This window comes from Acromyrmex echinatior, chromosome 4 (assembly GCF_024713525.1).
Source record: "Acromyrmex echinatior isolate Ae372 chromosome 4, ASM2471352v2, whole genome shotgun sequence".
NCBI classification, from domain to species: domain Eukaryota; kingdom Metazoa; phylum Arthropoda; class Insecta; order Hymenoptera; family Formicidae; genus Acromyrmex; species Acromyrmex echinatior.
The window spans coordinates 12,042,226-12,065,948 of record NC_141855.1 but is presented as its reverse complement, the minus strand read 5'-3'; the positions used below and the strand labels follow the sequence as shown (position 1 = coordinate 12,065,948).

General features: G+C 28.0%; 3 protein-coding genes, 1 long non-coding RNA gene and 1 other non-coding gene across 17 annotated transcripts in view; 2 read left to right on the top strand and 3 right to left on the bottom strand.

Annotated features, from left to right (window-relative positions):
- Window positions 1–7,339, top strand: part of LOC105146496 (BRISC complex subunit FAM175B) — a 34,346-nt gene extending 27,007 nt beyond the window's left edge. The window contains exons 2-8 of one of the 3 annotated variants that reach the window (XM_011056797.2): window positions 2,193–2,339; window positions 2,495–2,585; window positions 3,800–4,115; window positions 4,450–4,590; window positions 4,828–5,149; window positions 5,955–6,352; window positions 6,703–7,339. In XM_011056797.2, coding sequence (XP_011055099.1) covers window positions 2,253–2,339; window positions 2,495–2,585; window positions 3,800–4,115; window positions 4,450–4,590; window positions 4,828–5,149; window positions 5,955–6,352; window positions 6,703–6,853 — 1,506 coding nt within the window. In that variant the 5' untranslated portion in view covers window positions 2,193–2,252 and the 3' untranslated portion in view covers window positions 6,854–7,339. Of the gene's footprint in view, window positions 1–2,045; window positions 2,340–2,494; window positions 2,586–3,799; window positions 4,116–4,449; window positions 4,591–4,827; window positions 5,150–5,954 lie in introns of those variants that run through there. The other 2 variants (XM_011056796.2, XM_087405776.1) reach the window with 2 other exon arrangements.
- On the bottom strand, window positions 1,710–2,195 carry LOC105146497 (uncharacterized). Its single transcript, XR_015544959.1, has 2 exons — window positions 2,107–2,195; window positions 1,710–2,046 (listed from the first exon to the last, which is right to left on the bottom strand). It is a non-coding gene; the product is annotated as an uncharacterized LOC105146497 (long non-coding RNA).
- Window positions 1,948–2,031, top strand: TRNAL-CAG (transfer RNA leucine (anticodon CAG)). Its single transcript has one exon. It is a non-coding gene; the product is annotated as a tRNA-Leu (tRNA).
- Window positions 7,340–7,838: 499 nt separating the features above from the next.
- HPS1 (Hermansky-Pudlak syndrome 1 protein) lies at window positions 7,839–12,444 on the bottom strand. 3 transcript variants are annotated; one of them, XM_011056807.2, is made up of 8 exons: window positions 11,796–12,444; window positions 11,192–11,460; window positions 10,243–10,712; window positions 9,464–10,091; window positions 8,948–9,068; window positions 8,645–8,758; window positions 8,223–8,311; window positions 7,839–8,059 (listed from the first exon to the last, which is right to left on the bottom strand). In XM_011056807.2, exons 1-8 carry the CDS (start codon window positions 11,910–11,912, stop codon window positions 7,882–7,884), a joined length of 1,986 nt encoding a protein of 661 aa, XP_011055109.1. In that variant the 5' UTR covers window positions 11,913–12,444; the 3' UTR covers window positions 7,839–7,881. The 3 variants fall into 3 exon arrangements, with proteins under 3 accessions (XP_011055109.1, XP_011055107.1, XP_087261901.1); XM_011056805.2 differs by having other exon boundaries at window positions 8,948–9,092; window positions 11,796–11,961; XM_087405775.1 differs by lacking the exon at window positions 11,796–12,444 and adding an exon at window positions 11,527–11,775.
- Window positions 12,445–13,115: 671 nt separating this feature from the next.
- On the bottom strand, window positions 13,116–22,877 carry LOC105146502 (uncharacterized). Of its 9 annotated transcripts, none has more exons than XM_011056813.2 (11): window positions 21,512–21,671; window positions 20,963–21,024; window positions 20,478–20,745; window positions 19,783–19,946; window positions 19,477–19,566; window positions 19,178–19,253; window positions 15,076–15,156; window positions 14,658–14,789; window positions 14,215–14,386; window positions 13,925–14,048; window positions 13,116–13,858 (listed from the first exon to the last, which is right to left on the bottom strand). In XM_011056813.2, exons 3-11 carry the CDS (start codon window positions 20,735–20,737, stop codon window positions 13,797–13,799), a joined length of 1,161 nt encoding a protein of 386 aa, XP_011055115.1. In that variant the 5' UTR covers window positions 20,738–20,745; window positions 20,963–21,024; window positions 21,512–21,671; the 3' UTR covers window positions 13,116–13,796. The 9 variants fall into 9 exon arrangements, with proteins under 9 accessions (XP_011055115.1, XP_087261905.1, XP_087261904.1 ...); XM_087405779.1 differs by having other exon boundaries at window positions 20,968–21,024; XM_087405778.1 differs by lacking the exon at window positions 21,512–21,671 and adding an exon at window positions 21,261–21,447.
- Window positions 22,878–23,723: the final 846 nt, after the last annotated feature.

The following is a 23,723-nucleotide window of genomic DNA, read 5'->3' as shown; positions in this document are numbered from 1 at the left end:
TTTCTCCATTAACTTCAAGTTATAATTTTCACTTTTCACTTTTCATTTTAGAAATAAAGTTTCATGATTGATAGAACCCTTCATAGAACTTAAATTACTAGAAGGGGACGTTGAACAAGGTCTAAAGGATAGAAATATTTTTCTATCCTCTTCTATCTTCTTTTGACACATGCTCAGAAAGAAGAAAAATTATCGAGCAGGATAGAAATACATCTTCTGTTTCTCAGATCTTGCCCACTTTTCACTTATTGTTTGAATAGGCCATTCCCCCTCTAATAAGTTTTCTATGCAGTATTGAAAATCTATAGTTCCCGTTACGTATACTATACGTATACTATACGTATTGACAACTGGCAGTAATATACAAATACATTGAAACAAGACTATTGCCACTGAATTATATATTATATACTGGAAATGGGTATCGAAGAAAATTTGTAGCCGCAATTGATCAGCCGCCATTTTAGTTGGGACGATATTTGAACGAATCAGAAACGTTCGTGCGCGCGCTGTGATCGATGTATCGATCGATGTACTATCGATGTATGGAAATTTATATGGATATGAATGGTATGTAAACAAAAATAATGTCACTTCAATTTTATTAGTACATTCAATAAAATAACATTAATAACACTTTTCATCGTTAACATAAGTGCAGGAATTGATACATTTAATACAAAAATTCTTACCTATGAAATGAAATGCCCTTTTTACTTCTCTGCCCACACCCAAGCACACACTTCATATTAATGCTTTGCATCTACAGTTACGCGATCTTATAATCTTCCAAAGTAATCTTTCAAATATAATCCAACACACGATAAAATCTTGCTGACATATGCGTCTCACTAAAGAACACTAAACGTAAATGCGCATGAGTACCTGAAAGTTTCTAATTCGTTCTTATATTGACCAAATTAAAATGGCGCTAATCAATTGGTGCCACGATTTTCTATGCTTCAGCGAAGATGCCCATTTTAGTGTATATATAATTCAGTAACTATTGCGTTTCCTTACTTCGAAAGTGACAAAACTTATAAAATTTTTTAAATTATTACTATGAATGAGCAAATATATATAAAAATGACTCTATCAATCATTGAAAGTAAACTAACTTAATAACTTAACAGTTAGTTCATCAAATAGCACTTGCAGCGTCATTCTTAAGATTAAAAAAAAACACTTTATAATAATCGTAACACTTTACAAAAGTGAATTGTGTTGTTCTTGTAAATAAAAAGAGAATTTTCTAAAAATATTTAGGGTTAAGTTGTTGTGCTCCAAGTTTGTAAAAAAAGTTTTATTTTGAATTTAGACATTTGAATCGATCAAGATAAATATAAATTAATTGTTGATGATATTTCGAATTATGTCACTTTTGATGAATTATTCTGAATTCATTATATTTTGTAGGATATCAAAATCGATCACGATTTAGAAAGGATGGCTTTTAAAGATTGTCAAACATTGTTGATAAAAAATGACATTTGATTTTGTTTCTAAATATATTCTTTTTGCTAATATTATTTGATTAGTTAATAGTTTTCTGTTAAGTTGAAATATACAACTTTCCTGTTAAATTGAAATAGTTTTTCTCTTTTTTGAAAAATTTAATTCTTTGAGTTGTGTCATTTTTTAAAATAAAGGAACGCGATTGATCTGCAATTGTTTGTACTTTTAAAAGATTCTTTGTTTGATTCAAGGCATTGTTTTCGTTTCTTCAAGTTTATTTAGACACTCCATTATAATTTCCACATATAATATCCTCAATTTGTTTGACTCGTATCTCTGTGAGGCTCTTCATAGTTTTTAAATTTTGATACCTTCTGCGAAGCCGATTATTGCATTTGTTAAATCAAAGTTGCTCTATTTTGAATTTTGTTCGACCATGCAATTCGAGTCTTGAGTCTCATCGAGCCCTAATCACTCGCAGACCAACACGAAGTCAGGATGGCCGAGCGGTCTAAGGCGCTGCGTTCAGGTCGCAGTCCACTTCTGTGGGCGTGGGTTCGAATCCCACTTCTGACAATTCTTTTTTTTTACCTGGAAAATTATGAGATATCACAATGATTTAACTGGAGGACAATTTGTACTTAAATATACATTTTATATTAAAGTTATGCGTGTATTAAATTCTATATATATATAAAATATTCTCAGTATTCTAAATGCAACGTTGCACTTTGCAGATTGACGCATGCACGGCAGACGGCTAACCACGGCTAACGTCAGAGCTGACTGTCGTCAACATGGCGGACGGCGACTTGCTCGTCACTATTTCGGGCGCGGCGCTTTCGTTGCTGTTCTACGAAAATGTACGCAGTGTCGGCAAGCAGGTAAAACGAATTATGTATCGATTTGTTAATAAAGTTTCGTAACTTTCTGTTGCGCAGAAATGTTGTCTCCGAAAGGCAGACTTGCTTCTACTGTCGTATAACCTCTGCATATACGCTTGCCAACAATGAGTAATGACGTTTCGTAATTCTTGCAGATGGGCTTCCTCCTTGGCGAAGCGCTCGAATTCATCGTTAAGACCTATACCGACTCCGACAATCAAGTGGAAACCATCAAGATTCACATTAGTGAGTACAGTCGCCTCGATAATCCACATCTTTCATTCTTTTCGTGTAAACAACAAAAAAAAGAATCGAGTGCAGAAAGTGCATTTCGAACGACGACACAGCCATTGGAGCAAGTGTAGATAAAAAGAGCGTATTCCGAACGTTTAAAATGTTGGGTCATCTAAAAAGTATTCGCGGTTTTTTGTCACTAGATGTGTGTTGATGGTCATATATCTAGTGACAAAGTACCGCGGATACTTTTTAGATGACCCAATACTTTTTATCTCAAAAGTCAATGAAAAAAAATATTTGCTGCCTTTTTGTGCGTAAAGCCAGATTTAAAACAATTTAAGATTCTCCTGTTGAAGTAAAAACAGTAAAGTATTTAAAGTGGGACATTATTTTTTATTTTAAAGTCAAGAAATCTGATGAATGAAACTTGTCGGATGCATTAAAGACTGAGAAATAGAGATTAGAATTCCAGGAATAAGATAATTTTAATTTCAGTTTGCTTCATCCTGATTGGTTGTATTCTAATCTTTATAGTCTGATATAAGCTTAAAGATGCATTGTATTATAATTACAGTATATCTTTGAATCAATAATAACAATTTAAATGAATTTATAGTAAATACAAAAATTCTTAACTACATTACAAGAGAGTTTTGAAGTTATACAAACCTTTAACTTTATCAAAATGAATTTATCCTGTACGAAAATTAAAATAGAAGACTAGCATGTATTTCTGCACAAAAGGAATATAATTATTTAATAAAAATTATATGTATAAATAGAACAAATAATAACATTCATAATGCTTTATTATTTTAATGCTTAATTATTTTAACTTATGATCATACTCTTAATAATAATGATTTTATGTTTTTTCAGAGAAACTATAAAATATGTTTAGATATTGAATTCATATGTGTCATAACTTAATTGAAACAAAATGTTTAGATATCTTTTCTATTATCTACATTGTTAGGAAGATCAATCTAAAAATATAAATTGACAACCAGAATAAGATAATTGATAAAACTTAATTGAAATCAAATGTTTAAATATCTTTTCTACTATCTACATTGTTGAGAAAACTAATCTAAAAATATAAACTAACAAACGGAATAAGATAAAACTTTATCAATTTCCTTGTGACTTGCTATTATTATTATTCTTATTTTTATTATTATTGCTATTCTTTATCCTCTACTATTAAAAATAAACACTTTTAGATGTGGAGACCATTGTGACATGTCCTCTGAGTGATCTTTTGTACGACTCTAGTGGTCGGATCAACAAAGAGAAATTGAAGGATTTTATGCGCGATAAGAGCAAGCAAGTGATTGGTTGGTTCCGTTTCCGCAGAAACACTAGTAGCTTGACTCCAACAATGAGGGACAAGATATTGCATAAGCAATTTGCCTCGCATTTCTCCAGTGTAAATAGTTGTAGGGAAGATTTCTTCCTTACTTGCCTCCTCAACGCGTCCATCTCCGAAACACATGGCACCCACAAGTTCCGACATGTATTCTTAAGGCATAAACGAGGGTTAGCATCACATATTACAAATTTGAAGAATTCAAATCTAAAAGGATCTTATTTAAATTGGCAAAGCAACTAGCCTGCTTGACGAGTAGACTGCTAGCCACTTCATCCAATTTAAACATAGCCAATCTTTAATCTGAATCTTTCTTTTGAGTATTAATGTAAAATTGTCTACAACAATTTTTATATAAACGACTATTTAAGATATAAATTATATAATATAAATCATAGACAATAAAATAAATGAGTATAAATATTTTTATACATTTTGAAAAAAATAAATGCGACTAAAGTTTTTTTTATATTGTACCTTGACATGTGCAATTTATACTTTTAGGATATTTGAGCCGATTCCTTTGAGAATAAACAATTTAGGTGATGATGCATCTAGACATGATGGCTCAGATTATAAGCCAACACCTGTTAGGAAATCTGCACGCTTACCTGATGGGTTCACCGAACTGATAGAATCTTTAAAGTGAGTAAATATTTATCAATGTAGCAATTATTAAATAATTGTGTAAATTATTTTGTATTTCTCAAAATTGAAAAATATTTTTATAATAATTTTTATTTATTGATGTATGAAATCTAATATTTGATTGTCAGAGGACATTTATTTTATAAAAGCATTTTAAAATTGACTTTTGGATTATCTAATATTTCAACATTGTAAAACGATAATTATGTTATTAATTACATATGTATTCTTTAGGTTGGATATGAAGAGGAAAAGTGGATTAGATTCCGCTATGATGATCCAGAAAGCTGCCGAACGGCATTTAATGTCATTGATTCCGAAAGTATGTGAGTCCGATCTGGAAGTAGCTGAATTGGAGAGACAAGTGCGCGAACTGAAAGATAAGATCGCAGCGCAGCGATTGATCAGGAAAATGAAGATGAACGGTGAGAGCTACGAGAGGACTTCTAAAGCAAATAGGGAGAATTGCTTTTCAGAGAAAATCGATTCCTCGACAAAAGACGAGATGAAAATCAGCGATGACATGCGTCTCCAGAAGGAACAAATCCCATCCTGTGTATGTCATCTTAAAAATTTGAATTAAGTATAAAATATCTTAAGGAGATTCTCACTACTTTCTAGTCAATAGACAATTTATTCATAGTAAAACAATTAAAATAATTACTACTAGATTAAAAAAAAACTTACCAGCAATATCTTATGCCATTATACATAATTATTGTTTATTTTTTATGTTACTAAATATTTTTAAAATGACAAAAGTTGTAAGATGCTCATTTGATGTATACGCATCATCTATTTGGCATATATTCTAGCTTTTTTCAAAGAATTTAAATTTCTTGTAAACTGTATGGTCAGTTTAAATGAAACTTACGGGAACAAACTTAAGTGTTTATTTTATAATTATAACGATTTTTAAATTGCTATCTTATACGCAAGTGTCTTAATTTAAAAAAGAATAACTAAAAAAAAATAATTACAAAATAAGGTTATACCTCCAACTTGTAATGTAAAATTTTATAAATTTAGAATTAAATATCTTCAAAATGGTATGGCAAAAGTTAATGAAATTTTTTCTAGATATTATTAATATTAACATTTGTATTACATATATATTATTTAGACTTGTCTTATATTTCATCAAACGCGAGAACCTCCTTAAGTCAATCGCATATTTCTCAATTTATAGATTTTTTTATAAATTTTAAATCGATATTTTTTAATAAAAATTTAATGCAGGTGCAATTTTCTCTACTTTTTAAATATTTCGTTGTTAGATATTACACTAAATTTTTTAGAATATGCAAAAATTGCAAACTCTAAAACAAATGTTAATCTCAATGCACAAAATGTTATCCTAGGCTCAGCCAGTTACTTCTAATAGCTGGACACAGTCCCGCAATACCGCCGCTTGCATCGCTAAAAGCGTTATAAATCAAGATAAAATACGTCGCTCGGGACGTAGCAATCTACAGGAAGATAGCAACCAACAACAAGATGTTATGCAGAACTCCCCCTGTACTAACAGTAGACGTCCCGTTCCGGAAATTGTCACCGAGTCAATTTGCCAAGATAATGAGACAAGCATGGGTAGAGGTAGAGGTCGAGGTCATCCCGATTTCATGCCAGGAATGAAGAAAATACGTCGTAATCCAAACACATCTCAGGTGCATTCCCGAGAAAGAAGCATTACTCCGGAACAAGATTTCTCTGACGCCGAATGTTCTGCTGCTATATCCCTTAGCTCCCCCGTTCTCAGGTGAGGGGCTAGGGGCAAAGAAAATAAGTAGGAAAGAAAAAGGGATAAGAAGATCGTTAAAAATGTATCTTCTTGAAAAATGAGAACTAATTGAAAAACAAGGAAAAAATTTCAGAAAAAAATACTTTTATTTATTTATATATTTAATTAAATGGAAGGAATATATTATAGAAGTTTTTTTAAAGGAAAATTTCTATGAGAAAATTTTTTTTTTTTTTCAACGAAAGAAAAGACTTTTTCTTCAAGTTTTCAATAAACAAAATAAATTACGAATAAAATTTTATTGATGTAATATTTATATCTACATAGCGTAAATTTGTTTTTTTCAATAGTACTTAATTTTATCCCAGGTCTTGCCAGATAAAAAAAGACAGATCTGGACAAATGCAACACAAGGAAGTCATTGGACATTTAAGTGGAGAAACCAAAGCCTGGAAAAATTATGCTTTCAGGTTCTCTCAAATTTCAGATTCAAAAATTCGAAGATTTGAAAGAATCTGAAAAAAATATAAAGAACAAAGATATTCTAGTGTTACAAAAAGTGCAGAATCGAAGGAAATTAAAGAAAATCTAAAAATATCTTAGAAGATAAAAAAATTTAGAAGATAAAAGAATTTAAAAGAATTAAAAGAAATCTAAAGAAAACTGTGTTTGACTTCTTGAGAGGAAAATATGTTTATTTGATGATTAGAAGTGATTTTTGTATCGATTATTCTATTTATAGGTGCCTTAAATTTTGCGAAAAAATTCGAAAATAATTAAAGGTTCAACAAAAGATTAATAATCTATTTTGTTTCTTATTTCATATTCATCATTTGGTTTATATCGTTTATTGTGCCATTAAATATCTATATGAAGTTAAATATGTTTTATTATAAAATATGTAAGCTTTTAATTAATATGCACTGATTATTAAATATATTTTGTAAATAAAGGGCGCAAAATGATCGTTCATTTTGTGCTGTATAAATAAAACAATTGATAACACTTATGATTAATTACATAAATTAATAATATCCTAATTAATTCTTCATCTACAAATAGAAATATGTATATAGCATTTACGCACGATATAAATAAGCAAAATTTTTAATAAATAAGGAAAGCTTTCCATTGTTAATCTCGTTATTGAAATTGGCTATCATATTGATTAATATGGAAATATTAAATTTGAAATGTCGCAATTTTGCAATTGTGCATTTTTATCATATACTTGATGAATTTTTAGAAAAAATTTTATGATCTATAACACAACGACCAAAGAGAAAAAAAAAGAATTAATTAAAAAAATTAATATGGCGAAAAACGAAGATCCAAAAATTGTGCAAACGTATAAGAAAGTTTTTAGGAATCTAAATATCACAGAGAAATTGAAATATCTTAAAAGATACTTTTGGAGAATTAAAAATTGAAGACTTATGGAAGTTTAACATTGAAATTTGAAAAATATTGATATTAAGAAAATCTAGAGAAAATCAAGTTAAAATTATATAGAGCTAATTAAAACTGTTTATTTAGAGAATGCGATTTTAGAATATATCCGCAAGATTGTTTGGCACCCCGGTGACTTCCCAGATGGTAGCTGCCAGTCTGCGAGAATGTTCCAGAACGCAAGTTGATGTAGTCAGTCCTAAGTGTACACAGTATAGTTCATAGATCCGTACTTTGCTCGGCGAGAGTTTCGGAAAACACGTTTCGGTTAATTTTCTGCACAAAAAAAGAATTAGATATTTAAATTTTTCATAACATTATATATAAACTTTATACCATTTTATTAATATAAAATTCTTTTGATAAATATATTTTTATATTTTTAATTACAAATTAAATAAAAAATATTCAATTAAAGAATTTAAATTTAAAATATAACCTGTAATAATCTCCGCAAAGTATGCCTGGTACTGGGAAATTTTTCATGACATAGTTAAGATAGACTTTACATTTCGGCGGTGAACATCCCTGTAGATCAAAAAGATTAATATAATATTTACTTACATATATGTATATTTTATGTTACTTTGGCATAATATAAAGTATATCGTAATGTAAACTTTAATTTTTTGTTAAAATTACATATAAAATATATATAATACATATATAATATTATAATATATATAATATTTATGGAATAACAGATAAAATTCATTAAATTTTATATATATATATACACACACACACACACACACACACACACACATATATAAAATTATTTAATGAATTTTATCTCTTATTCTATAAATATTTTATATGTATATATTCTAATATATTTAAATATAATAAAACTACACATACAGAATTATCTTCAAACCATAAAAAGTAAGAGTAATTGAATGTAGTGTCTTTCCACATAACTGACAGATGACCCTCTTGTAAATGCATTCTACTTTGCTCAACCATGTTCCAAATCTATATAAAAACAAAAAATATTTCTGTATAAACTTATTTATAATTCTGTCAGGAGCTATTTGCAGTTACATCTTTGAACCAATGCATAAATGTTACATATATATTATATGTATAAAATAAAAAAATTAAAAACAAAGAATTAACATTAAAAATTTTTGATATAATTAATATTATATTGATGGAATTTACTTTTTTCATTGTGAGAGCGAGCGTTTCCGTGCTCGTGAAATCAAGCGTAGGCGCCACAAGTCTGTGGGTATTTCTGTCGATATAGATGAAATGCACTAGACCTGGAAACTCCTCAAGATATTTGTTGATAGTTAGGGAAGTTCTTGTGGAAAAACGCATAACATTAAGGAGATATACAAAATAAAAAGTTACACATGCAATAATGTTCTAATTTATATGTAAAAATTTAAATAATTTTTTTTAATTTAAATTTTTTTAAAGAAAAAATTATATAATTAAAATTTTGTATATTAATATCATTCTTTTACTATACTACTATTATAACACGATTCTTCTACATAACAACTTTATATTAGATTTTTTATATTAGTTGTTAGATTTTATGTAGATCGTTTTATAAATAACAATCTAAAAAAAAATTAGATTTAAAGAATATAAAATTTTATGAAACATTAAAAAAAATTGTTCAGGAAAGAAAAGTTACAATCGTGTCTCTTCAAGTTTAGAAAAGGATATGATCCTAGCGTGAAGTTTTTTAAAGCTTTGACTTTCAAGAAGTCGCTGAAATCATTTAACTTTTGTCTCACAAGTCTGCCAACCGTTGTCAAAACATCAATTCCTTGCTTCAGAAAATTCTTGTCAAAACAAGTCAAACGCAATAGTTCTTTCAAAGTCTCTACAAAGCCAGAAGTATTAGCTTCAATCTGTAGGACCACTTCGGGATCTCTGGAGCGCAGAAGATCACTGTACTTTTTTCGGACAAAATCCCATTTGGTCTGCAACCTTTTCTGACACATATCAACATCATTTCCGACATTCGAACGATTCTTTTTAATTCCTTCTAACACTTTTTTTATCGCTACATCAAGATTCTCAAAGGCTGGTTTCATCTCATCGATATCTCGTTGAAACTGCAAATTATTTATTAGATTTAAATAATGAAAACTGTCGCATAAACCTGAAGAAATGGACAGATTTGTAGCTTCAACGATTGTTATTAAGTTAATGGAATCTGATAATTCGAAGATGTGAACTGCATTGGCTGTATAGTTATGCTGGCAGCCGAGGAGAAACGATTGGCTGTAGAGATCATCGTCAGTTAAGGATGAGAGACCTTCGTTCATAGAAGATTCCCTGGAACCTCCTACAACATAATAAATAAAAGATAAGTATAATCTATTTAAATTAAAAGTTCGTTCTTTTTATTCACTAAAAAATTGTCATTATATCAATTGTCATTATATAAACGAAAATATATATCCATTATCAAAAATAACTGTGTTGCAAAAACCTACTAAAGAGATCCGTTATGTCCTCTGAAGTAGGAGTAGCCAGTTTAGCTCCGAAGTTTAATTTCGTTTCATCGCTTTTCAAAACGCTGCTTTCTGGTAACAAGATATCATCGCAGCAATCATCATTGCTTTCCGACTGATTTTGCTTTCGCTTTTTATTCACTACCCAGCATAGCAAGATCATCAATAAAATGTCCGAAGCGTACAGATCATGAGCATTTTTGCTAGAGTACAATGATAGAAACTTTGACCCCACTAGGAGCAGCAAATGCAGATTGCTAAATTCAGGTTGTGAATTTTTCAGCTTGTCGCAGGCATCATGCAGCACCTTGAGGACCGAAGATGCCACTTCCGCATTCACAGACAACTGTTCTACTGCTTCAGTCAACATGCTTTGTTCACAATTTCTTAGATTAGACCACGCATCCAACAGAGAAGATACTAAACACATCTTCTGCCAGTTGGTCTTTAATCTATAAAGATCAAAGCAATTAATCAGTCAATAATCATTGTAACTATTTTACTAATGATGATTGTCTAGTCACAACATACAATTGAACACTACATAATCTTTGACAAATAGAAATTTGCTAAATTCATAATCTTAAGGGAAGATTAAAAAAAATTTTTTAAATGCAACCTATTATATTAAGTATATTCCAAGTAATTAAACATTTTACATATTTTTTTATTTCATTTATCTACTGTCAGAGTTGGGTATGTATTTAAAATATTTTTGTATTAAATACTAATATTTGTAATTTAAATAATAAGATTGATTGCCAATCTTAGTATCTGAGGTACAAAATATAAAATACTTTTATGTTTTGCTGAAATACAAAATATAATTACTGTTACATACTGCTTTTCAAATAAAAAAAAAATTCCAAATACATGCTCACCTCTGTCTATTGCATTCTATCAATATTTAATCTACTAGTTGTATACTAACATTGCAATATCTGGACCACACACGTGTCGTACAATAGATACGCATATTCCTAGCGTATGTCTCATAAGCTCTACATCTTTTGCAACAATATACATGAATGTATAGCCAATGTACTCATCAAATACCATGTTAGTTCCATCCTGGAACTTCATGGAAGTATAAGAATTTCCGAACTGTGAAGCCATTACATGTTGTGAGGTGACTATGGGTGAAAACAACTGCATTATGATGTTGGGACTTGGTATAGAATTTTCCAAGTCTGTGATATCCTATAAGAAGTACTTGTTATTCTTTAAAAAATTAACACTAATCCATTACAAATAAATAATTGCTACCTTGAAATAATTTTTTCGTAGTCTTTTCATTCCTTCTTTCTTAAATATTCAGAGAAGAATTATAACTATAGCTCTAAGACCTGATTGCATCAATATTACTTTGATTTTAAACAAGGCTTAAAACTCTCTTTATCTCTGTCTTTTTTTAGGCTTTAAAACAAGATAGAGTTTTAAGTCTCGTTTGAAGTCAAAGTAACATTGGTGCAAACGAAGAGGTTGTAAAACTCACAAAATTAATCATTACGTCAATTACGTAATATATCAATTACCTTATCATCGAGCAATCCTTGTATCCTCGCCAGCTTCAAAATATGGCTTGCAAATTTTTTATTACATTTTACAAATAACACATCATTCAGATGGTCGAATATCAATATAGCTCTCATCTTGCTTTTGTGATTTAATGTGTAACTGTCATGTCACGTATCTCTACCATGTAAACAGAACTCCGTTTTCGTTGGATATTGTATTCTTATTGAGCATGCAAACACGCTGCTTATTGCTTATTATTGTTTACCTCGTTCGCTTTAAAACGTTTAGATTTAGGTCATTTTGACGTTGACAATTATCGACATCACCGTTATTGACATCGTGAAATTTACCGATCATCGGTACTTTATCTCGCAACTTTGATACTTATTACTCTACATTTTTATTCTACAATGTGCTTTTTTTCTATTTCTTGCTTTTTGTTTTCTTGCTCCTTGTATTCTTGTCGCACAGAACCAAGAAATAGGTCATGTACAATTTGTTTTTTCTGAATTATTGAAGAAAAATGTTGCTTCACTGAGACCAGTATTTAAAGTCCATTCTCATATTACTATTCTATAGTATTCTTATTGGCTAATAATGTTTAAACTCATTTTTACAAAGACAATCTAGTTAATATATAAACTATGATGTAAGATAAATCAAGTAAAGCTGGAAACACAATAAAAAGCACAGGCAATAGAGAATAAGATTTCAACTTATCAGAAACCATGAATAATAGAATGAACGCTTTCTGATAGGTTGAAATCTTTTATTCTCTGTTCCTATTGCCTGTGCTTTTCATTGTGTTTCCAGCTTAATAGATAAATGAAACAACAGATAAAAGAAACAAGAAATACATTAGTCGATAAAACGGTTGCAAAAGAGAAAATAGCAAAAGGTAAAAAACAAGAAACAGGAAAAAAAAGCATATTGTGTAGAATAGGCTTAAAGCAAAAAATCAAATTCTCAAAAATAATTAAAAAATCAAAAACAAAGTGGTAACTAAATACAATTAAAATTCCAAGAATGAATTCTTAGAGATTAAAAAATCATGAATCATATAAATTTAAACTCTTAAAAATCAATAAAACAGAAAATATAATAAAGTTGATTTAATTAAAATTCTATGAATTGCGAAATAAAAAATTCGTAATATTTCAATTCTATTCAAATAGCGATAAAAATTAAAAAATTATATTGCATTGTGTGCATGTGTGTGTGATGACACATGTAAAAGGATCAACTTAGTCAATTAATCGATAGATTCTGGGTTTATAATTCCAAACTGTTTTACATTAAATTAATTGGAAACTTATGAATGAAGGAAAACACAGTGACACATTTCATCCATATTTTAATTATTCACTATTCATTTATGCTATGTTTACATACAAAAGTTACTCCGTTTAATCTATTTTATTATGAAATAAGTTTTTAATTACATCTACATTCCCAGCAAACGAGAATGGATTAAAATGAATTGAAATTTTTTTCTATATGAATGCGTATTTTATAAATAGCGAATACTTTTTTTGGATTTAATTGGATTCAATTAAATTCAATTAGATTCAATTAGATGCAATTGAATTGAAAAACTGCATTCAAAATTTTGAATTGAACAGTATTCATAATATGTGTGTTGTGCTCAGAAAAAGCTAATATTATTTTTAGATTGAAAGGCATAGAGATATGCTCCATGCAATTCCTATAAATAAATAAAAATGCATTCAGGATTAAAAAACATTCATTTTAACATTCATAAATATTTCTTAAAATTTGAATCCATTTCAATTCATTTCAATTTTCGTTTGCTGGAATTTTCAATTATTTCGATATCTTAAATATAAAAAAGAAATTTAAAAAAATGAAAATTAAAGATTTAAAAATACAAAAAAAATTAAATTCTTAATAATAAAATTTGAAATGATGCGTTATTTCAGTAAAAATACAATTAAAATTTAGGCAAAACACATGATCGTTAATTAATATATCGAATGTTCATCGTGTTAAAAATATTATTAAAAGTGTTGGGCATTATATCGATTATTGTAGATTCCAATTCCTCTGCCATTAACAAATCCTGTAAAATCCATTTGTATTGTATCAATCTGCGCATATAAATATTAATTACATGATGCAAGCTTACTGAGATGAGGTTGTTGATGATATATATTCGGTGGAAATGGCATAGGGAGTACGGATCCTGGAAAAACAGGCATAAGCATGGGTGGTACTCGAGGTATCGGCATCAGCATTGGTCTAGGTAAACGCTAAAACAAATATTGGTTGTAGAAACAGTTACTTAAATATGTGATAAACTGCTCGATACTATTCAGGTAACTGCAGTTCAATCCTGTATATTTTATATTCTTTTCGACATTGATTGAAATAAAAGCATTATTTTCTTTTCTGAACATTAAAATTAGTTGAACTTACTATGTAGGAATTATAGAAGCTATCCGAGGAAGAATGTAACTTTGAAGATGCACGATTATCTAAATTGCATGATTGATCAGAATAATTTCTTTTAGATGAAAATTTTCTTATTTCGTTATTGTCTTTCTTCCTTTCTCTATCTCGTTCACTGGTTAGTGAACGACTTCTACTTCTAAAAGAGAAAAATACTTTTATATTCTCGTTACACAATAAAAGTTTTACATATTTTACTAAAATTATGACTTCATTAAAATAACTTCAATATAAACACAGAAAAATTTGCATTCTATAATAATATACAAGTCCGTCATGCATGCATAACTCTCTAAACATACATTATTAAAAATTTTTTCTGAATTTAACATTTTCTTTTATTTTTGCTTGTATCTATTTATACTTTCTTTTTCTCATTTCTTTATATCTATAACAATTTTATTTTGTACCTGTAATGAGATCTCGACCGATCTCTAGTGAAAGATGCACTATGATTACTATAATGTAATGAACTTCTATTTCTTCTTTCATTTCTATCTCTATCTTTCTCTTTGCTTTCCCTTGTTGAATTATGTAACCTTCTGGAACGTAAGAAACTCTAACTTTATTTATGTATAATACATATATATTATTTATGAAATATTTATAAAAATTATTGAAATTCTTATAATCTTTCAATTATGACAGATTTTCTCCAGAGTGTAAATAATAATAATAATAATAATAACTTTGTTGAGTGCAACATAAATTAAAAATTAAGAAATAATAAAATTTCATACAAACAACATTTATTATAAAAATGTAGACTTGTTTATCATTTAGCAATTTATTAATTCCTTATTCATTAATGAAAAAATTGGGACCAACCTGTCGCGATACCTTTTATTATCATCTATTCGATCTTTGCGACACATAGTTGACTTGTAGCATAGTTTTGAGCTAGAATAACTGTGTTAATGTTACTAACATGTACAGTAAATTACTATTATTGCAATATCATTGTTTACAAACTTAAATGAAATAATTATCAAACTATGAACAACCGATTTTATATTTATGAGTTATATATTTATAATTGGAAAGTAAAAAATTATATGATTATCAAGATTTATATTAAATACTTCAATATAAAATATAATTTTAAAAATATAAATTTAAAAAATATATAACTATACACAAAAATTTTTAGATATTGACAATAAATAAATTCAGATTCAATAACTAACAAAACAAGATATATATAATCCAGATAGCAAGGTGATGTTATTTTAATGTCAAGATAACGACAAATAACGTCAGCTAGCTACTTGGATACATCTGTACATAACTTTATATCCATAACACACATATTCATGTATAACTGGAAATAAAAGATTAATAAATTTAAAATAAATATTTAATTGCACAATTCACAATCTCAAAAAAAAAAAATCAAATGTAAAAAATTTTCAGATACATGTAATGAATACATTCATATTCAATAAGCAATAAAAGAAATAAAAACATTCTTTGTTAAAAAACTTATTTAAAAATATTTAAATAAGTAGTTCAAACAACTTTATATCCATAATATATTGGTATGTTTAATACATACTCTATTCAGAAAGTAAAATTATGTTTATACCGTAAAAATAATTTCGAAGATCTATGATTTTTCGCTCATAATAAAAAATTTTATATATTTACAAAGTTCATATTAATGATAAAAAATATATATTCATAGATTTTTCGGAATGTAGAATGTTGTCACTAATTTAATATTGAATATTACTACAATATACATCAATACATAAATCATTATTTTTTTCTATAATAAATTTATAAAATATAATTTTTACTTACATTGTTTTACTTTCTAGATTTATTGAATAAATTCTTAACTATATAGACACCTTTTTCTTCCTCCTTTCTTTCCTCTACTTTCACTACTCTTTTTTTATAATAATTATATATATATTCTCTTACCTGTGTTATTACAAAATTTACCTGATCTATAAATTTTTCATTAAATGACTTCTTTTCACCAATTATAAACCTTGCTGCAAATTTTATAATAGATAATAAATGCAAAAATTATAAAAATACAATGCTACAATATATATATATATATATATATATATATATATATATATATATAATATTTATATATTAATTATATATATATATATATAAAATTAGGATTAAATTATTTTAAAAAAATTCTATAAAAAATTTAAATAATATATAAAAAATTATAATTATATATTCATGTAAATAGTAATAAAAAATATATATTCAAAGCTCAAATGTCTACAAAGGATATATACATTAGAAAGAAAATTTTTCTAACTCTGTTTTGAGTATATTTATAGTGATATTTTTAAAAATAATATTTAAAAAATATATATAAATTTAAATTTAAAACAGAATATTATTTAAAGTAATAAAGATATCTAATACATACAGAAAAAGAATATAATGTTTTATACTTATCTTATATATTTTGTTTCTTACCAGTATACTCCTGAAATCCGTTATTCTCATACATATAGCATAGATAAAATATCTATATCTATATAATACCTATATTATTATTTCGTGATTTTCAAAAATTACAAATAAATATTTTAATTTATAATTCGACAGTAATTTCGACAGTAAGTAGTTCTTCAAAGAATTCAATACATTCGATACAAAATTATTAATCATTCATTTTTAAGAAAATTCTGTAATATATTGAATAACTACGTAAACACTAGAGAATTTAATAAGTAAAAATATAATATAAAAATAATAATAAATAAAATAAATAAATGAATGGAAAAACATATATCTTAGAATGTTCTTTAACGTATTAATATTTTAAATTAAAATAAAACGTTTCTTCAAGTCAGTTTTTGTAAACTGATGATTTTTGTTTAAATTACGGAATCCTAAAAGTCAATATTCCCGATTCGATTTTAAATCATTCAGTCACTTTGAATTAGTCTTTACAAATTATAAGAAATATCAAAAAATAAGAAAGTCACAAAGTTATTAAAGAAACATACCTACAATTTCGAGGCTTAACGCCTCGAAAGAATAAGAAAAACAAGAAATATAGTATAATAATACCGTATGAATAATACCGTATTGTTGAGATACAGATAATCCATTAAAATAAAATATCTTGTGAATTATTAATTTTTTGGTAATTTTATATTTATTAAGATTTCATATATAAAGTTATTTATTTTTCATAAAAATGTAATTTAATTATTAAAAAAAATCGTATACAATTTTGTAAAGGAAATATTGATGTCAATATTTTAAAAAATTTTATAAAAATATTTAAAAAATTATGCTATAAAATAAGTTAATATCATATCTACCTTCGAAAATAATAGATATTTAATTGAAAAACGATTCTATTAAAAAATGATTTTATATTATCTCGTCTACGCGTGATACAGATTACTAAAGCCATCTATTGGAAAAATAATGGATTTCTTTTTACTATACCTAATACATTTTTTTTAGTTTCGTCATTTCTTTTTTTTTCACCTCATTTATGTAAAATGCACGTACAAGTGCATATAAGCAATACTCAATCAGCATATACATCCACAAATTTAATAATTTAATATATGTGTGCTGTATGTTAATGTACGTATGTACATGTGCATATATGTGTATTATAATTTTATATGTTTATATATGTACATATATCTACACAACATAGATCAATCTGACAATATTGCAGCAATATTGTAAACATTGCAACAATGTTGCTGCAAATTCTATGCTGTATAGGAAGCAATACTCGATATATATCTCGTACACAATATATCTCGTGTCCCATAACTCTTAATTATAATAATATTTCTGGAAATGAAAAATGAAATTTTGATCTAAAAGTTCCCAATTTTGGCTCAAATCATTATTTACAATTAAAATTGATCAATCAGATTGCACCCAGCCGGAATACGAGCACATTATATCAAAGGGTTCCTCGCTCTTACTGTACATTCTTCCGATTACAATTTTATTATAATTTTTTATATTGACTAATCTGATCGATCAACTTTAATCATTAATAACTCGGTAAATAATGATCTAACCCAAAATTGGGAAAGGAACTTTTAGTTAAAATTTCATTCTCTCTTTCACTACCAGAAATATTAATTAAGAATTGTGGGACATCCTGTATATCCATATATGGTCACGAAATTAATCGGTCGAATAATTTGAAGAAATCATCGATATAGCTGATAAAAATGTAAATTTAAATGTAAATTGAGAAAACAATTTTTATTAACTAAACTTTAAAGTCAAATGTATTAAAATATTAAAAAATTTCTATATATATACATTCATATATATGTATAAGCAATACTCAATATATTTATTTATACACAGTGCGACAAATATGTTCCCGGATATGTTCACGAATCACATCTCAACCAGTGGCGACATCTGTGCATTCAAATATGCATTTTAAAGGTTGAACATTTTGCTATCATCTGTCAAAGTTTCAGGGTGTTCGAACCAAAAAAATTGGCCGTCCTGATTTTTTGTCATCTTCAAAGGTCTCTCTGCCTTCCAAAAAACGCTTATGCCACTCAAAAACAGTACGACCTAGACATTGACTGCCGTAAACTTGTTGCATCGATCGGAATGTTTCTGATGCACTTTTACCAAGTTTTGCGTTAAATTTAATCACTGCTCTTTGTTCCATATTAAAATTTCTATCTCGACCAAAATCTTGTTTAACATGAACTGTCATATCTTCGTTATATGTCAAAATGAATGAAACTTTGACAGATGATAGCAAAATGTTCAACCTTTAAAATGCATGTTTGAACGCACAGATATCGCCACTGGTTGCTGAGATGTGGTTCGTGTCCGGGAATATATTTGTCGCACTGTGTGTGTGTGTGTGTGTATATATATACTATAAAAAAAATATACATATCTGTATATATTTACAGATTTAATAATCAATACATACCAATAGTGGTGAATTATATCATCATTAAGACTTCTACTTGTAGAAGTATTCTTCCTACTTGTTGACAATTCCTTCTCTAAAAGTAGCCCAAACATATTTTTTCAATGTCTTCTTAGTTGTTAATTTGTAATTTAATTTGTATTTTATAATCCAGATATGTAATTTTATCTTATTTTACAGATGTAAAGAAAAATTGTTTTAAAGAATATATATGTTTGCACATAAAAATGAAATCATTACATATATAATTATACTAAATTGATGCACTAAATAATTTTTTTTAATAAGTATATAAATACCCAATTGCTCATCTTGTGAGAAAGTGATTTTCCGTATTTCTTCAGATTTTTCTATTTCAATACGTTTGAATATTGGACATGCACCTTCATCTATAATTAACCATTTTTTAAATTTATTGTATAAATTACACAAAAGTCTTCATTGACAAAATTGGAATTCTTCATTATGTTGAAATTGCAACTCTTCATTATTATGAAAATATTTAATTTGATCATAATATTAATAAATTTAAGCATAATATTAATAACAAATTTTTGCATGATAAAAATATTAATTATAAATATCACAAAGCTGACATGCTTTACCTTGTCTTCGCGGAAGAATTATATTATTTGGATCTTTAATATCACATTCGATGTTATTTGATGTCTGATAATTTGTTGAAAGACAATTGTCTGCTTTAATAGTTATCTTCAGATTTTTCATATTAGTTATATTTTCTGGGTTAAATATCACTGATGTTTTCCATCTAAGATTATTTCCAAAATAATATGTCAATTTTAAGACATTCTTTTTACATTAAAAGTCAAAATAAAATAAGTTTAAGAAGAACATTAAAGTTATGTTCAAATCGCGCGCAATTATTTATAAACCTTACAAAATCATGCTCAATTTGGTGCCTCACCCCTACCATTGTGGATCACTAGAACTCATTCGTTTTTACCTACTTAAAATGGTTCAAAAGTCTCTAAAAATTCACAAATATATATTCAACTTTCTAAAATAAATGTTTAAACTTCATTTTGGAAAATAAAATGTAATATAAGTTATAATTACTGAACACTTAAAAGTTGAAAAAAGTAAGTTGGAATCGCTCGGTCATTATAATAGACCCACAATAGTAAGATAAGGGATAATACTACATTTTATATTATACTTCTGATGCTATTCCTTATTATTTGCAAATTACAAAATTGTTACTTTTTTGCAAACTGTTCAAATATATTCCATATAGTTCAATTATTGTTTAATTCAAAATTTTTATATATTCTATTATTACTCTTTAGAATGCTCATAGTTAGGGGAACTAGTTCCTCTTCGTTGTGGATTATTGCTCTTGCTTTGCTGTAAAGACTCTTGCTTATCAGAGTTTTTCATTAATGCAGCTTGTTTTCTTCTTTCTTCATACTCATTAATCTTTCTTAACCTTAATTTTTCATATTTTATCAAACGCTCTTGATCACGCTGCCATTTCTCTCTTTTCAACCTTAAGCTCTTTAGCTGTTCTAATGTGAATCGCCACTTTTTGCGAGAATCCATTGTTATTGCTATAAACATACATTCATAGAATAATAATACGATTTTATAAAAAGTTAAACAGAATTTATTAATGATTCAATAAACACTGATTAACACAATATTATAATTTTCTACTCAATAATGTAATTGTTATATATAATAAGTGTTATATTCCATTTATATTGAGAAAAAGTAGAAAATTATATTGATGTAATATTATTGTTGGTAATTATTTAGAATACGGACTGCACCGTCGATTTTGATGAAATTAAGCTCATTCGACGCGTTTTTGTTCGGAACAAAAGAATCTGTAAGAAAAAATCTCAAATCGGTCCCGCGAACCATGACATTAAGCGTTAGGGTATAACCACATAAACTTGCATAGCCGAATAATCATATGCATAAAGAAAATTATCCAATTCACACTTCCAATTAACACTTCCATCATAAAGACAAACATAAAATACGATTGGATGATTTTTTTTTTATGCACACGTTTATGCGGCTATGCAAGTTGCGTGAAATGGCTCTTAAAGTTAATTACTATTGAAATTAGGAAATTTGTCACAGGCCTAGTTTCCACCGAGAATTTAATCCGGATCAGAATGTAAGAACCAACCAGGCCCAGTATTCCCCTGTCGTTCGACTGTAACAAAGGAATACTCGGCTGTAGTTAGTTGGTTTTTACATTCTGATCCGGATAAAATTCTCCGTGGAAACTAGGTCACAGAGGCTAGAGGCCTGTTCTTTTTGGCTGAACTTTTGTGCGCGATATGCGATCCAATGAAAGTATACCTTTAGAATGAAAATATCGGTAAAGCTGTACTGATTGAATATCGCGTATCGCGTGTGACGAACATCGCGTTGATGTGCCAAAAGCATTGGAGTGTATGACAATTGCTCACATGATCCAACCGTGTATAAGCTGTGTATAATCACAACGCTAAAAAAAACCCCCAAAACTCCCTACGCAGAAGTTGCTGTGATTGGCAGTAGGCAATTGCTACAGTGCGTAATTGAACCGCTCTCGAATTGTTGCACCAGTTCTTCCTTTTCTCTCCAGGAGAAAAAAGGAGGAAAAGATGAATTGGTGCAAAAGTTCAGCCAAAAAAAAACAGGCCTCTATGCCTAGTTTCCACCGAGAATTTCAACCGGATCAGAATGTAAGAACTAATCAACTACAGTCGAGTATTCTCCTTAGGCCTAAAATGAGGTCTATAATTGTACTGTTCTACATAGGTTTCGACTTTTGCAAGTTATGTGGAATGCGAAAGTCTGTGTTCTCTGCTTTAAGAACACAGACTTTTGCATAATGCATAACACGTAATGCATAAAAAAATGTACCAATTAAAATGAATTTTTTATGTTTTATGCAAAAGTCTGTGCTCTCCGATTATGGGCAATCTACAATAAGCCATTAGTCATAAATCAGAAATTAAAAGTTGGAAATTGACGATTGTGATTGGTCAATTTTCAGCTTCTAACTTCTGATTTATGACTATACTAATGGCTTATTGTAAAATGCATATTATCTTTGTTATTTTGCCTCTGTGATAGATTTTCTAATTTCAATAGTAGTTTAATATCTCGGTTTGCGGAACCGACCTAACGTTTTTTCTTGCAGATTCTTTCATTTCAAGCAAAAACGTGTCGAAAGAACCTAATTTTATCAAAATCGGAGGTGCAGTGCGTATTTTAAAATTCTAAATAATTACCAAAGTATTAAATAAAAAAAAATAGAAAATGCATGCTTATAAAATATTTGATGGTAGAACATAATCCAAATGAAAAAACGCAAAATATCTCATGCTTTTATTTAATATTTTCAATACGCAGAATAACGCAAAAAAGCCTAACCTGAAAGTGGAGTACGTGGTTATCTGAAAATATTGGTTATATCTCTAATAAAAATAATTATTTTATATTGTTAATTTCACCAGTGCACAAAGAGCGGACGATTCGCGAAAAAACACTTCTTTCCTTTCCGAATAAAAGTGAAACGCCACGTGGTTTGAACGGAACTAAAGGACTAAGCATAAAATGAATTATGCAAGTCAATGCAAGTCATGGAGTAATAAAGAGATCAAACTCTAAGAAGACTAAAAGTAGGCTTGAAACACGATTTCGGAAAACCCAAATAATCGAGATAATGTGATTTTAGTGCCATCGCGCCTTGCGGGAAAAGTTAGAAGTATTTATTGTCACGTGATCATAGATCACATGTATATACAGTCAGAAGCAATGGGTATATTCAATACTAGAGAGCCTATAATCAGAGTGGCGCCATACGGGTATCACTTGTGATTGGTCCGCCATGTTTTAGCCATTCCCTCCAGTTTTTTAAACGCATTATTTTCAAATTTTGAATTCATGCTAAAAAATGCTCAAAAATTGTGACACATTAAAAAATGATAATAAATAAATATTGTATATAAAATAATAATATATTAGGTGTTGGAATTAATTCGTAGCGTTTTACAAGTGATGGGAAGTACTTTCATTAATGTATTTTTTAATGCTCATGTGAAATAAATAACATTCTTTCATTAAAAAACGCTACGAATTAATTCCAACACCTAATATATAATATTGTATATAAAATAATAAAACTGTTTCATATATTATTTATTATAAAATTTCATTTATTTTGTACTATTGCAATATTGTACATTTTGTAATATTACACATTACTTTATACAAAACGTTATTTATTGCACATTATTTGCGCTATTAAATGCTCTAGGTTATTATCCATTCTCTGTTCCCACATTTTAGGAGCAAAATGCATCTGTAATAATATAAAAGAAATAAAAAATTCAGAAAAATATTATATATGTATACACCATTTCATAAAATATTATATATTAAATATCGTAATTATCATATTATTTGATTTAGACTCACAGTACAATGATATATAATTGAAAAGATTACGACAAAAAGAAAAAGAATTAAATTCGTAACCAATATGATAACTATACATATACTTAGTGCCAAAACATTATCG

Excerpts from the sequence above, each read along its gene's own strand:
- HPS1 (XM_011056805.2), bottom strand. The coding sequence starts at position 11,912 with ATGAGAGCTATATTGATATTCGACCATCTGAATGATGTGTTATTTGTA. Across the intron at positions 9,093-9,463 it reads AAAAACTTCACGCTAGGATC|AAGAACTTCCCTAACTATCA; the intron begins ATATCCTTTTCT and ends GCGTTTTTCCAC. Across the intron at positions 8,759-8,947 it reads TCGCTCTCACAATGAAAAAA|ATTTGGAACATGGTTGAGCA; the intron begins GTAAATTCCATC and ends GTTTTTATATAG.
- LOC105146502 (XM_011056808.2), bottom strand. The coding sequence starts at position 22,753 with ATGCTTAGTCCTTTAGTTCCGTTCAAACCACGTGGCGTTTCACTTTTA. Across the intron at positions 19,254-19,476 it reads CTCACAAGATGAGCAATTGG|AGAAGGAATTGTCAACAAGT; the intron begins GTATTTATATAC and ends GGCTACTTTTAG. Across the intron at positions 14,049-14,214 it reads GCTTCTATAATTCCTACATA|CGTTTACCTAGACCAATGCT; the intron begins GTAAGTTCAACT and ends TATTTGTTTTAG.